The sequence below is a fragment of the Rattus norvegicus genome, chromosome 3, assembly GCF_036323735.1.
Source record: "Rattus norvegicus strain BN/NHsdMcwi chromosome 3, GRCr8, whole genome shotgun sequence".
Taxonomy (NCBI): domain Eukaryota; kingdom Metazoa; phylum Chordata; class Mammalia; order Rodentia; family Muridae; genus Rattus; species Rattus norvegicus.
In genome coordinates, this window is record NC_086021.1 from 127979609 (window position 1) to 127994367 (window position 14759).

Genomic DNA, 14759 nt, shown 5'->3' on the forward strand with positions numbered 1-14759 from the left:
TTCAGCCAGGTATGGTAATGCATGCCTTTAATGCTGCTAGTGCTGAGGATGTAGAGACAGGAGGGTCTCTTGTGAGTTTGAGATCAGCCTAGTGTGCATACTGCGTTCCAGACCATCTAGGGCTATATGGTGAGATGCTGTCTCCAAAAAAGTAAAAGAGCTAAGTTTATCACTGTGTATGTGCATCTAAGATGTGTGTTGCTACACTTCTAGGAAGGCAGAGGACAAGCTTAAAAATGTTTGTTGGTGTTTGAGGGATGGTGGTGGAGGTCAGAATACAGCATTGTAGACTGGGTTCTCTTTTTCCACCTTACAAGGGTTCCAGGGTCAAACTCCTGGCAAGCACCTTTACCTGTTAAGCTGTTTCAGTGCCCACAAGTTGGCAGGCTGGCATAACCAGTGCTTTAACCCTTTGAGCTGTCTTTTGGGCTCATCGACACCTTGCTTTTTAAGGCCAAGGGCCTTTCCCATTGGAAAGAGTACTTCACCTGGGCCTGGGGATGCAGAGTGGTTGGTAGAGTGCTTGCCCTAGCATTTATGAAACCCGGATTCAGATTCCAGCAGCACATAAATCACATATCTGAATTTCCAGCACAGCACGTGCCGGTTGAAAGGTCATAAGCTCAGGTCATCTTTAGCACATAACAAGTTCAAGACCACTTAGGATAGATGGCTGCTTGTCTTAGAGTATTTCTCCTATGTTTTAGTTTACTTCTTATACTCATAGCATCAAGTATCCATGTTTCCTCCTAGCCTGAGTTCCTGTCTCTGTAGTGTAGGTGAGCAGGCAATGGGTTCAGTCCTTTAACTTACTTGCCTGGTAAGTACTAAATCCCATCAATCTAGGCTCTCTGCTCAAACTTGTATGTATCTTTATTCTTCTAGAGTATCCATATTTCCGTTTCTGTGTCCAATAGTTTTGACTCATCATGGATGATCTATCACCAGAAGAAATTCAGCTTCGGGCTCACCAAGTTACTGATGAGGTAAATTTTAATTTTTTATTTTAATTTTTTAATTCTTAATTTCTTGATTCTCTTCATTTTAATTTTTTATTACATTTTAATTAGTTTTTGTGTGGGTGTGTTTTTGAGTGTTTTTTGAGTGTTTTGAGCTTTGAGTATCACATAAATGTGGAAGTCAGAAGTCAGCTTGCAGGAGTCAGAATTCTCTCCTCCCTGGGGTTGAACTCAGGCGGTCATCTTGGTGGAAGCACCTTTAACGCCTGAGCCATTCTGCAGGCCACTTTGTCCATATTCAAAGTAGGAAAGTGAGAGTCTCTTTACTTGGCTCTTCTAGGTCCCTTAAGGTGACTAGTATTTAACAGTTACCTGCAGTTCTGGAAGGAATTCTGAACTGTAATGATCCCTTAATATCTGTAGGATATTAACAGTAGGCATAGTTCTGCTTACCGTCGTGAACCCCTCGGCCCCACCATCTGAGACCTCTCTTAAGTGTCTGGTAGGAAGAAAGGGAAAATGGAACACTGCTTTCTTTGCTTTCTTGTAAGGAGGGGGTGTGCTGGCAAGTTGTAAGTAATAATAAAGTAGCATCATAAATACAGCCTGTGATTGATTTGTTTCTCTGAATTTCTTCCTAGTCTCTGGAAAGCACAAGGAGAATCCTGGGTTTAGCCATTGAGGTAAGAAATATTCAATATTTGAGTATAGAAATGTATGGGTGGAATATTAATTAGCACTACCTACAGTTGATGTGATCTAGCAGTTGCCGAAGATTGCCCAGTGATGCACTAATAAGCCAGTTCTGGTTCTTCTTTGAAAGTATTGGGATATTGACAGGGAAGCTGAATTTACCATAGGCTTGAACTTACTTTAGGGATTAATATGTGCATTGCTGTGAAACACTTAATTCTGTCTGTAACACTTGATTCCTGAGCATTTGATTTTCGATTTGATTCTTTCTTATCATTTATCAGTCTTTGCAAGGTTTAGAGATATTTTGGGTTGCTTTCTTGTACTTTTCATCTTTCTTTTTCCCCTTTTAGTCTCAGGATGCAGGAATCAAGACTATCACTATGCTGGATGAGCAAGGGGGTGAGTTGAAGTCATTTAAGTAAACTCTAAATTTGACTTAGAGTACCAAAAACCCCTATAAAATTCAGCCTTCTCTTTGTAAGATAAGAGTAATGTGTTTCCTCCTTTTCTCTGGCTTGTAGTATCATGGTCACTGCTGGACTGGGATGAGAGGCAACAGTGCCCACTGGACACAAGTCTCTTAGACAAGAGCAGCCTGTTGTGTGCATTTGTCACGTGAACTCTAAACGTGATATTCTCAGATCATTTCCCAGATGAGTTTAGAACATCCAATTTTGTTGGTCTGAGTTAACCCCATCAAAACTTTCCTTAGTTTAGTGCCTAAATGTTAGGAATACTGGGAATCTGGCTGGAGTGATTTCTAGGCAACCCTCACATGCTGCTAGAGAATAAATCTTTGTGAATGAGGCTCCAGGAACCGTAGGATCAGTGTTCTCTTGGCACTGAGACTCACTGCGGGTGGTGGATAGTGTGGAGGGTGCAGCTCCCTGCTCTGTAGCATTAGCATTTTCACTGGACATCTATGAATGTAACACCACAACTTATTCTTAGAACAACTAAATCGCATAGAAGAAGGCATGGACCAAATAAATAAAGACATGAGAGAGGCAGAGAAGACTTTAACAGAACTCAACAAGTGTTGTGGCCTCTGCGTCTGCCCTTGTAATAGGTAAGTTGATAAATCAAGACCTTATCCTTGCTTATTCCCTACCCGGAAATAAAGTCAGAAGTGTAACTGGATAACTGGTCGGAAGTTAGCAACTTTGTTAAAAACAAACTGAAGATCAAGGTTTTCATCAAGCTGGAAGGTTCATAGAAAATCGTGCCTAGATTGACCAGCTCTTGTACCAAACATCAGTTTCAATCTGGATACAAAAAGGCTGGGGATTTACATCTGGATGGTGTAGAGTAGAATGGCATTTGTGTATAAAACATTTAAGGAGTAAAGAATGAACTTCTTCAAAAGACAGTGTGTTAGAGCTAGTGTTAGATGGTGTGATGTCTACTAAGGGTACAGATGTGTATGGTTATATGATACCTTAACAGGAGGGAGATCATGAGGTGAGCTTGTCACTAAAAGGATTTGAATTAATGTGGAGAAAAGGATCTGGGGGTGAGGCTAAGTGGGAGCCCATAGCACCAGAAAACAGTCAACAAAAATAAAACATGGAAAGAAAGGGAATTTAACTGAACTACATGATTCAGGTGAGAAGTAGCCGGAGATGAAGGTAGCTGGCGGAGGAACTTGGATGCCAGAGTTAGGGAGGAGATAGACTGGTTTGACATTTGTGACTGTGTACCAGGAGGCTAGTTAAACATAATTCATTATCTGGGTCTTTGAGGTTAGACTTTATCGGTAAGGTTAAGGATGAAATTATAAATCAATAGGATTCCCTTTAAATCGGTTGGTTGCATTTGAAGTACGAAAGGGAGCGAGTCAAAGAAGACAGATGATGGTTGATGATTATGTCCTAGTTTTCTTTATGTGAGGAAACAGCCTGAGCAAAAGAACTTAGGGAAAGAAAGTTTATTTGGAAAGACCAATTCCAGGTTGTAGTATATCACTGAAGGGAGGTCAGAGCAGGAACTTGAAGCAGCTAGTCACATCTCATTCCAGAGCAGAGAGGAATGAAAGCTGCGTGCTGTGCTTGCTCTCACCTTGTCTTAGGCTTTTACTGCTGAGAACAGGCCATGACCAATGCAAGTCTTATAAAGGGCAATGTTTAACAGGGGCTGGCTTACAGGTCCAGAGGTTCAGTCCATTATCATCAAGGTGGGGGCATGGCAGAATCTAGGAAGGCATGGTGCAGGCAGAGCTGAGAGTTCTACATCTTCATCTGAAGGCTGCTAGCAGAACACTGGCTTCCAGGCAGCTAGGATGAGGGTCTTAAAGCCCACACCTACAGTGACACAGCTTCTGATGGTGCCACTCTAGGCTGAGCGAGCATATAAAGCCATCACACCCCCTTTCTTCTCCCACCGCCTCACACTGTTTAAGCTTCCCTGCTGCCCACAGACATGGGTACAGGCAAACCAGATCTAGATAGGTCTTTAGTTGATGCTCTTGGGTGATTCATAAGGCATCTCTGACAAAGAAAATTTTATAGTATACTGTGTGAAGATTGTGCTCGAGATAAAGGACTTCACCCATTTCCTTTTGTTTTTTGATTCCTTGAGACAGGATCTCACTATATAGTCCTGGCTGGCCTGGAACTCTCTATATAAACCAGACGGGCCTTGAACTCAGAGATCTGCCTGCTTCTGCTTCCTGAGTGCTGGGATTAAAGATGTGTATTAAAGTAAATCACCATGCCCAGTCACTCATTTTATTCCATTGTGGAAATTTCTATTCTCTTTTACTCTTGGATGAAGTAAACTTTATGATTTTCTTACTAATAATAGATAATCAAATAAGATAAAGTTTGGACAGAGGCAGTTAACCATTAAGAGCATCAGTCAGGAGCTCTTTGAACTTTGCTCTTAGTCAAGATGAGTGTCTTGAGATTAAGTTACAGGGCTTCATCAACAGTTTGTCCAGCTAATAGTCCCAGGTGCATAAATCCCAGTGAGTTAAGTCTTTTACACTTACATATTTTCAGGTGTATTTGGTTATTTGCTTTGCCTTATTTCTAATGTGAGTTCCAGGGATTTGGACTCAGATCCTCATTTTGTACCACAAATACCCTTTAACTGCTGAGCCATCTGCCCAGCTCTCAGATAAGTATTTTTATGTTATAATATTATATAATAATTTTAATTAAAAACTATGTGTATGAGTGTTTTGCCTGCTTTGATGTCTGTGCACCATATGCGTGTCCGGTATCCACAGAGGCCATCAGATCCCCTGGAATTGGAGTTAGAGAAGATAGTGAACCACTTGTCGGTGTTGGGAGTCACCCAGACCTTCTGGAAGAGCAGCCAGTGCTCTTAACCCCTGGGCCCTCTCTCAGTTCCTTCTCTGCTATTTTCACTAAATAAAAGGATTATGTTGCTTGTTGATCCACATCTGGATTTGTTTGTCATGAGGAGTTAAAGGTTTGACTGTTCTTCTCAGCTTTAATACAAGCCCATTGACGTGTATACTTTGGTTGACTTTCTAGAAGTTTATAGTTCAGTGGCTGTGACTGAAGCTGGGGATGTAGCTCATTTAGTACAGTTGTTTGCTTAACATGGGTTCAAGTCCCAGCCCAGCATAAAATTGGGAGTGGTAGTTCAAGCCTATAATCCTAGCTCTCAAGGTCCTCCTCTTCCTTAGCTTCATATTGAGTTCAAGGTCAGCCTGGGCCAAATGAAGCCCTCCAAAAACAACAACACCACCAGTGTGTCAACCAGGTTTAGCAGGTTGATTTAAGCAGCACATTCTAAGTGTCTATATAATATGACTCAAACCCTTAGATATGTTTTACAAACTTCTGTTCCTGTCACCTATGTTTCATGAACCATCTTGGAAGAATGACGAAGAGAAAGTAGGTGAATTTCCTTGAACAAAAACTCCTCTTCAGTCTAGATGACTGTTTCTAAGTTATAGGTTAATAAAAAGAATAGCAATGAATTCTAAAAGGGTCAAAGATGAGAGAACATGGAGGATAGAACAGTGGGTGTATTGAAGTTTTTCTCTGTGTCCTGCCATGTGTGGGCAAGCTTTTCTTGAACATGAGGCGAGAAGGTAGAACACGGCCCTGCCATACATAGGCTTTCACCTCCATCATTGGCAGAACTCTTTTTCAGTGGGTGGAGAGAACAGTCCTGACCAGATGGAGTCCAGGACTGCCATGACAGAACAGCTGTTCATGAAAAGAGAGCAGAACCCATGTGAAAGATTCTAGGGGAGTTTTCTTCTTTCAGTGTCTTTATCCCATGAGACCTGGACTGCTGTTAAGTCACATGGTCCCAGCATCTCCCTTTCCTCCCCTGTCTAGATCTTCCTGACCTTACTTTACCTGTTTCAGTCAGGGTCAGCACTTAGCCAACCATAGCATGAGCTCCTCACACACAGATACAGCATCCTAATCCTCCGCGTCCTGTGGGTGTCAGAATCTAGCAGCATTACTAGACCAGTACTTAACTTCTCGGTTCATGTATTCTTCCTTTCCTTCCTCCCTTCCACCCCACCCCCTGACCCATAATTGTGTTTATCTAACTGTTTAGAAATTTATAATACTCTAGAAGACAAGAGTTACTTTTTGTTCACTTTGTATTATAAATAGTGGGTTCACTTGTGCTTTAAGTTGTAACTGCACTGAAGCTTTTAAATTAGTGTACTCTTGTGATCACACTCAGGGCCTGGCTGGCATAGGACAAGCAAGCACTCTCCCACTGAGGAGGACTGAGGGGACCTTCTGCTCAGCATAAACTTTAACATTTTTGTGAGGAGTGTTATCCCTTGGACATGCTCAGGAAAAATGAAGTATACTATCATTTAAATTGTTTTCTTGTTTTTCTTTTTATCTAGATTCTCAGTTGGTGGCTGTTTCTTTGAAACCAGGCAGGCATTTAAATGCATCGTGTATTTAAAGCTCTAAATCTGCTCCTGTTCTGTTTGACTGACACGTACTGTCTGCATCTTATTCTCTCACTTAATCTCTTCCTTTCTTGCTTACTAAAATGAAGATCTAACATCAAAAGCCGGGCTCAGTAGCTGATCAAAGGGATCTTTAAGATGCAGTCTTGAGGTGCAGGCTGAGCTGCTAACCTGCTGCCCAAGGTGATGTTTCAAATAGCTTTTCTGTGCATGTGCATGGATTTGTGAGTGATGGAAACGGTCCTAAAGCTGTGTTGTGTGTAATGTGAATTTGTGATGGATGCTAGCAGACAAAAGATGAACTTAATAAAAGGATCTTCATTTGTTATAACTCCATTAGACTAACATACCAAAAGCTAAATTTTTATTTACTAAGTTAACAGCAAAAATAAAAGCACCCCTGAAATTCAGTAAGCTTTAAATTGTTGATTTTAGCAGAGCTGCAGTCGAGTTCTATTAAAGGTTGACTGCATCTCTCTGTTCCTCTCCATTAGATGTCCACATACCTTCTGGTTCCTGTAGAATGTTTCTAGTAAAGTATTGCTTCTCTGCATTTTAATTTCCCTTGATATAGGACACTATCAAGTCGAGGAATTGTCAGTCTAGTCATCGTAAATCCTATTTAGAATAAAGTGGGATATCAGTTTTAAATGTGCCAGGCGTGGGTCTCACACCTTTAATCCCAGCACTGAGGAGGCAGGGGCAGGTGGATCTCAGAGTTCAAGGTCAGCCTGGCCTACATATCAAGTTTTAGGACACCTAGAGCTATTTAAAAACAATATAAAAGAATAATAAAAATATAGATAGATAGATAGATAGATAGATAGATAGATAGATAGATAGAAAGAAATGAAGGAAGAAAGAAAATATAATGTATCCTATTTTTTAAAAGGTAAAAACTCATTGGTCACTTTTGATTTTATTTTTGTCTTTGAGATAGGATCATATTTTGTTAGCCCAGACGGGCCTCACTCAGTCTCTAGAGTCCTGGGTTTGCAGGCATGCCACTCTGCCTAGATTTTACTAATTGCTTTTGAGTTTGTCACTCTCTCTCCCACCTGCTCTACGACCTAGCATCCTAATAGCAGCCCTACTTATATTACCTCAGTTAACACTCTTGGATACTGTGCTGAGAGTTGTAGCCCAGTGGTTGGGTGCTAGGACTGGTGAGGCCCTGGGGTTATTCCCCATCACCACAGATGGACAAAAGCCCAAAAGCCACTCACTCTTTTAAAAATATTGAGAAATATTGGTTATTTTGCATATCATTACTCTGCTTTAGATTTTTGCCTGGAACCTATATGTTAACAAAGAATGCATGATGTATTAGTTCACTAATTTAACAGGTAATTATAAGAAAATATTAATTTAAAAATTAGATATCTCACCTTGTTCCAGGGAAGATTTGACATGGCTGATTAATGACTGATTGACAGAAATAGTAATATGTATGTATGTATATATATATATATATGTGTGTGTGTGTGTATGTATATATATATATATATATATATATATATATATATATATATATATATATATATATTTGGGAACTTCGAAGAGCCTTTAAAGGCCTACAAGATAGATCAGTAGGTAAAAGTGCTTGCCACCCAGGCCCCACATCCAATTTCCATCCTTGGAAACAAGTGAAAGTTCCATGCACTGATGAGGATCTGCAATCCCAGCACAGATCGGGGGTGGAGGGAGAATTGCGCTGCAATTTGTCAGCCAGCAATAGCAGGAGAAACAAAATTCTGCTTCAACAATCTCGAAGGCCATTTGTCCTCTGACTTCTCTGCGTGCGTGCTGTGGTGCATGTATACCCCCCAATCAATCCAATCAGTCGATCTGGAGTAAATATGTTAGTAAATAAGTTAGTACACACACACCCTTCCATAGGGAAGTCAGAAAACAGCTTGCAGGGGTTACTCTTTTCATCCTTCCTCCGTCATGGATTCTGGGAACTAAGCTCCGTCTGTTGAGCTCGGCAGCATGCCCTCTACTTACTGAGCTGCCGTAGCAGACCTCCTTTCTAGTTTTTGAGACAAGTTCTCACAATGTAAGCCAGGCTGGTCTCAAACAAATGATTTGCTGCCTCAGCTGCCTGAGTGCTGGCATTAAAGGCATGTGCTGCCATACCCTGCTAAGAGCATCTTTCTCACAAGTAACAAAAAGTCCAGTTCTAGTTCAGCCAGAATTTAGTCTTCGTATGCTTAAGAAAAAAGCCACTTCTTTTTCATAGAATTTATATTCTTCTTTTGCAATTTTTGCAATAAAGAGACTACCTCAAAACTAGGATAAATAAGGCCTATATTATAGCAACACTAAGTTTTGGGTAATACAGAAATAAAATTAAAATTAAGTAAAATCTTGCTTGAAACAAAAGTAATCAGTAAAGACAGTTTTGAAATAGCCATTTTAAAGTCACATGATAAAGTGAGGTAGCATAATACTGTAATCCCAGCATTTAGGAAGTAGAAGAAAGCCACATCAGAAGTTGGCCAGTCTAAGCTATATAGACAGGGTTTCTCTATGCAACAGCCCTGGCTGCCCTGGAGCTTGCTTTGTAGACCAGGTGTCCTCAAGAGATTTGACTGCCTCTGCCCCCTGAGTGTCGGGATTAAAGGTGTATGTGACTATGCCGGGATCTGGGCTTTTTCTTGCCTGTTATATCAGTTGAGAAGTATATTCTATGTTAACATTCTGACTCTATTAGCTACACCTAAGCCTTTCAGGTGAGTTCTGGTTTTGCTTTGAGTTTTACTTTGTTGTAATACCTCACTGTGGAGACCAGGCTGGCATCGGATTCACAGAGTCTGTCTAGCACCCATCTCTACCTATGGTGATAGAGAAGTGCTGGATTGCAGATGTGCACCACCACACCAGCCTTTCCCTGGGTTCCAGAGATTGAAGTCAGCTTTGGGGCTTGTGCAGCAAGCTCCTCTTTAGCTTTAAAAGACCTAGACTTGGGATTGGGGCGGGGTGGGGGGGTAGGTATTCAAGGCAGGGTTTCTCTGTGTAGCCCCGGCTATTCTGGAACTCACTCTGTAGACCACCTGGCCTTGAACTCGAAAATCCACCTGCCTCTGCCTCTTCTGAGTGCTAGGATTATATTAGTTGGCTGTCTAATTTAGAAATAATCCATTTTTTCCTTCATACAGAACTACTCTAGTTCAAAAGTTCAAACAGGGAACAAAGATGGGGCCAAGTGTTTCCCTCTTGGATTTTTTTCTACCCATATATTAAGCTCTATGGTTCTTCCAAGAAACCTCTCTGTGTATCCCAGATCACCTTCCCCAAGGATTCTCTTCCCTCCCAGTGTCCATTGACCTTTTTTTTTTTTTCTTTTCTTGTAAAAGTTATAAGCTGAAAGACTTGAAATATCTAGTTTCAGTTTACCACTTGCTAATGGCTTAGCAAAAACTTGGTAATAGTATTTGGACCTTTTAAAAATGCGTAGGCGGTAGTGGTGCGTGTCTTTAATCCCAGCACTGGAGAGGCAGGGGCAGGCCTCTCTGAGTTCCAGGACAGTCTGGTCTACAAAAGCAAGTTCCAGGACAGTTAGAACTACATAATGAGCTCTTGTCTCCAAAACAAACAGACAAACCAAATTATTAAATGTTGGTAGAGGTTTATCTGATTCATCCCTTTCCTCTTTTGACATCGGCCATAGTGCAGATAACCTACTTTTAGCAAGAAATTGTAGGGTCATATTCAGGGTAATAAGTACTAATAACTTAAACCCCCTTTCCTGCTTTGTCTGTATCTCTGACATTAATATAGGACCAAGAACTTTGAGTCTGGAAAGAACTATAAGGCAACATGGGGTGATGGTGGAGACAGCTCACCTAGCAATGTGGTATCTAAGCAACCAAGCCGGATAACAAATGGTCAGCCTCAGCAGACTACAGGAGCGGCCAGCGGTGGATACATTAAACGGTACACCAGCTCTTCCTCCTGTTTCTACATCTCCTAATGCTCATTTTAGAGATTGGGTGTGGCTAGCAATAAACCCTAACTCAACAAGTAACCTGTCAGTCTCTCCCCCCCCCCCCTTTCTTCCTTCTCTCCTTTCAAAGAGATGGTTTATTTTGGCTTCTCATTCCAAAAGATTTGGTTTATGGTTTCTTGGAAAGAAAATGATGGCAGCAAGAATATGGTGACAGTTATTTTTCACGTGTGGCAGGCAGTAAGCTGTGAGAAGGGAGTATAGGAAAGGCTGAGCAAGGCATGCCCTCTATAGAGCTGCTGTCAAGCCCCACACCCTACCTTCCACCATTTCCTGGTACGGCATTCTGGCCACATTGTCTAATTGATTTTAAAGTCTTGAGATTTGAGTCTGCATAGATTGATTTGAAGGTTTATTAACCACAGGTTAGGGGCTGGTCAGATGTCTCAACAGGTAAAGGAGCTTGCTGCCAAGCCTGCTGTCCTGAGTTACAGTCCCAGTTCTCATATGGTAAAAAAGAGAACTGACTCACTTAAATTATCCTCTGATCTCCAGTGCATGTGTTGTGACATGTGCACATGCATGTGCACACACACACACTACAAGTAAATGTAAAGGTTAAAACAAGCCAGACAATAGTGGTGCAGCCTTTAATCCCAGTACTTAGGAGGGAGAGGCAGGCAGATCTCTGTCAGTTTGAGGGCCAGCCTGGTCTACAGAGTGGACAGCCAGGGCTACCCACAGAGAAACCTTGTCTTAGAAGGAAACAAAGCATAAAGATTCAACTGGGCTTGAAAGGCTGAGGATGAAGGATTACTTTAACCCAGGAGCTATAGGTATGGCCAAGGGCCATAAGGCTTTATCTGTAGTGAAGAGAAGACAACAAAACAAGCTGTTTACCTGGTAATCCTAGCACTTTAGAAGGATAACATGGGAGGATTGACTAATTCAAGGTCAGTCTGAGAAACATAGTGAATTCCAGGCCATCCAGGACTATATACTTTCCTGACTGGGAAGATTTGGAGTAGAGTATTAGAATTAGTGTGTTACCGTAAACAAGTACCTTAATGGTGCTAGAAAATACACTGTATCTCAGTGTTATATGTTAGTGGTCTTCTCCACAGATCTCGTAGTCTCCTTGATTGGCTTTTGCTGCTGCTGTTTTGAGACAAGGTCTGTGTAGCCCAGGCTGGTCTCCAATTTATGTTTCTCTTCCTGCCTGAGCCTTCTGAGTGCTAGGATTACAGTTAAGTTTCACCACACCTGGCTTTTAAGAATTTTTTTAATTATATATGTGTACATGTGAACAAAAGTACACATGAATTCCATAATGTGTATGAGGAGGTCAGAGGACAATATTGTGGAGTTGGTTCCCTCATGCTACCTTTATATGGGTTCCATGAACTGAACTTAGGTCATCAGGTTTTTTGTTTTTTTTTTTTTAATTTATTTACTTTATGTGTAAGTACACTATAACTGTCTTCAGACATACCAGAAGAGGGCATCAGATCTCATTACAGATGGTTGTGAGCCACCATGTGGTTGCTGGGATTTGAACTCAGGACCTCAGGAAGAACAGTCAGTGCTCTCAACCGCTGAGCCATCTCTGCAGCCCGGTCATCAGGTTTTTGCAGCAAGCATTTCGACCTGCTGAGCCATCTTGCTAGTCTGCCTATTACCTACTTGACTCCTCTCCTCTCCTCTCCTCTCCTCCCCTCCCCTCCCCTCCCCTCCCCTCCACGCCCCTCCTCTCCTCTCCCCTCTCCTCCTCTCCTCTCTTCTCCTCTCCTCTCCTCTCCCCTCTCCTCCTCTCCTCTCCTCTCCCCTCCCCTCCCCTCCCCTCCCCTCCACGCCCCTCCTCTCCTCTCCCCTCTCCTCCTCTCCTCTCTTCTCCTCTCCTCTCCTCTCCCCTCTCCTCCTCTCCTCTCCTCTCCTCTCTCCTCCTCTCCTCTCCCCTCCCCTCCCCTCCCCTCCTCTCCCCTCCCCTCCTCTTCTCTCCCCTCCTCTCCTCTCCCCTCCTCTCCTCTCCCATCCCCTCCCCTCCTCCTCCTCCTCCTATCCTCTCCCCTCCTCTCCTCTCCTCTCCCCTCCCCTCCCCTCCTCTCCTCTCCCCTCCTCTTCTCTCCTCTCCCCTCCTGTCCTCTCCCCTCCTCTCCTCTCCCCTCCTCTCCTCTCCCCTCCTCTCCCCTCCCCTCCTCTCCTCTCTTCTCCTCTCCTCTCCTCTCCTCTCCTCTCCCCTCCCCTCTCCTCCTCTCCTCTCCCCTCTCCTCCTCTCCTCTCCTCTCCTCCCCTCTCCCCTCTCTTCCTCTCTTCTCCTCTCCCCTCCCCTCCTCTCTTCTCCTCTCCCCTCCCCTCCTCTCTTCTCCTCTCCCCTCTCCTCCTCTCCTCTCCCCTCCCCTCCTCTCTTCTCCTCTCCCCTCCCCTCCTCTCCCCTCCCCTCCTCTCTTCTCCTCTCCCCTCTCCTCCTCTCCTCTCCCCTCCCCTCCTCTCTTCTCCTCTCCCCTCCTCTCCTCTCCTCTCCCCTCCTCTCCTCTCCTCTCCCCTCCTCTCCCCTCCCCTCCTCTCCCCTCCTCTCCCCTCCTCCTCCTTCTCCTCTCCTCTCCCCTCCTCCTCCTTCTCCTCTCCTCTCCCCTCCTCCTCCTTCTCCTCTCCTCTCCCCTCCTCTCTTCTCCTCTCCTCTCCCCTCCCCTCCTCTCCCCTCCCCTCCTCTCCTCTCCTCTCCCCTCCTCTCCCCTCCCCTCCTCTCCTCTCCTCTCCCCTCCTCTCCCCTCCCCTCCTCTCCCCTCCCTCCTCTCCCCTCCCCTCCTCTCCCCTCCTCTCCCCTCCCCTCCTCTCCCCTCCCCTCCTCTCCCCTCCTCTCCTCTCCTCTTCCCTCCTCTCCTTTCCCCTCCTCTCCTCTCTTCTCCCCTCCCCTCCTCTCCTCTCCACTCCTCTCCCCTCCCCTCCCCTCCTCTCCTCTCCCCTTTCCTCCCCTCCTCTCCTCTCCCCTCCCCTCCTCTCCTGTCCTCTCCCCTCCTCTCCTCTCCCCTCCCCTCCTCTCCTGTCCTCTCCTCTCCCCTCCTCTCCTCTCCCCTCCTCTCCTCTCCCCTCCCCTCCCCTCCTCTCCTCTCCCCTCCTCTCCTCTCCTCTCCCCTCCCTTCCTCTCCTCTCCCCTCCTCTCCTCTCCTCTCCCCTCCTCTCCTCTCCTCTCCTCTCCCCTCCTCTCCCCTCCCCTCCTCTCCTCTCCTCTCCTCTCCCCTCCCCTCCCCTCCTCTCCTCTCCCCTCCTCTCCTCTCCCCTCCTCTCCTCTCTTCTCCTCTCCTCTCCCCTCCCCTCCCCTCCTCTCCTCTCTCCTCCTCTCCTCTCTTCCTTTGTTCCTTTTTCTCAGTGTAGACTGTTTCTTAGTCTACATTTCATTTACATGTGAGCATCATTTTGATTACTTATTTTTATAATTCTAGATTTAGTCCATTTATAGTTCTGATTTAACTCTCTTTTTTTCCTGGTAGCATAACTAATGATGCCAGAGAAGATGAGATGGAAGAGAACCTGACTCAAGTGGGCAGCATCCTAGGGAACCTAAAGAACATGGCTCTGGATATGGGCAATGAAATTGATGCTCAAAACCAGCAAATACAGAAGATCACAGAAAAGGTAAAAAAAAAAAAAAAAAAAGTAATTAGACCCACAGGAAAATGAGAGTGAATCCAGTGATATTGAGGGATCAATATCTTTTGGGAGGGATCAATGCAGTCTACTTAGGCAGTGTGGTGAGGTGGCTGCTCCAGCATTTTAAAAGCAGTCTTGCTGTTTTGCTCATGTTAGTGGTTCATTGAAAAGGCACATATTAGAATGAAATTTATTTATTTTTTTTTTTTTTTTTTTTTTTTTTTTTTTTTTTTTTTTTTTTTAGAATGAAATTTAACCTAAAACTTTCCACATGAAGCTAAGAATTTATTTGTAGAGCCTGTGAGGTAGCTTAGGGAGTAGAGATGCAGGCCACCAGGCCTGACAACCTGATTTTGATCCCTGGGATCTACATCTTAGGACATAACCAATTCTTATAAACTGTCCTTTGACCTGTACACATATGTACATGCACACAATAAATAAGTGTAATTTTAAAAGAAATTTAAGAATGTATTGAGTAACCTGGGTGTAGTGGTATACACTTACAATCCTAGCATTGGGAAGACAGAGGCATATGGATCTCCCTGAGTTCAAGGGCAGCCTGGTCTACATAGAGAATCCCAGG

The 14759-nt window shown here is 43.8% G+C and overlaps 1 protein-coding gene across 6 annotated transcripts in view; it reads left to right on the forward strand.

The window, feature by feature from the left end:
- Snap23 (synaptosome associated protein 23) overlaps positions 1–14759 on the forward strand; it is a 33746-nt gene that overhangs the window by 13425 nt on the left and 5562 nt on the right. For 3 of the 6 annotated variants that reach the window (XM_063284525.1, NM_022689.2, XM_063284526.1), the window contains exons 2-7: positions 886–986; positions 1601–1642; positions 2006–2054; positions 2607–2724; positions 10360–10515; positions 14014–14158. In XM_063284525.1, coding sequence (XP_063140595.1) covers positions 930–986; positions 1601–1642; positions 2006–2054; positions 2607–2724; positions 10360–10515; positions 14014–14158 — 567 coding nt within the window. In that variant the 5' untranslated portion in view covers positions 886–929. Of the gene's footprint in view, positions 1–885; positions 987–1600; positions 1643–2005; positions 2055–2606; positions 2725–6507; positions 6541–10359; positions 10516–14013; positions 14159–14759 lie in introns of all 6 variants that reach the window. The other 3 variants (XM_039105811.2, XM_039105812.2, XM_039105813.2) reach the window with 3 other exon arrangements.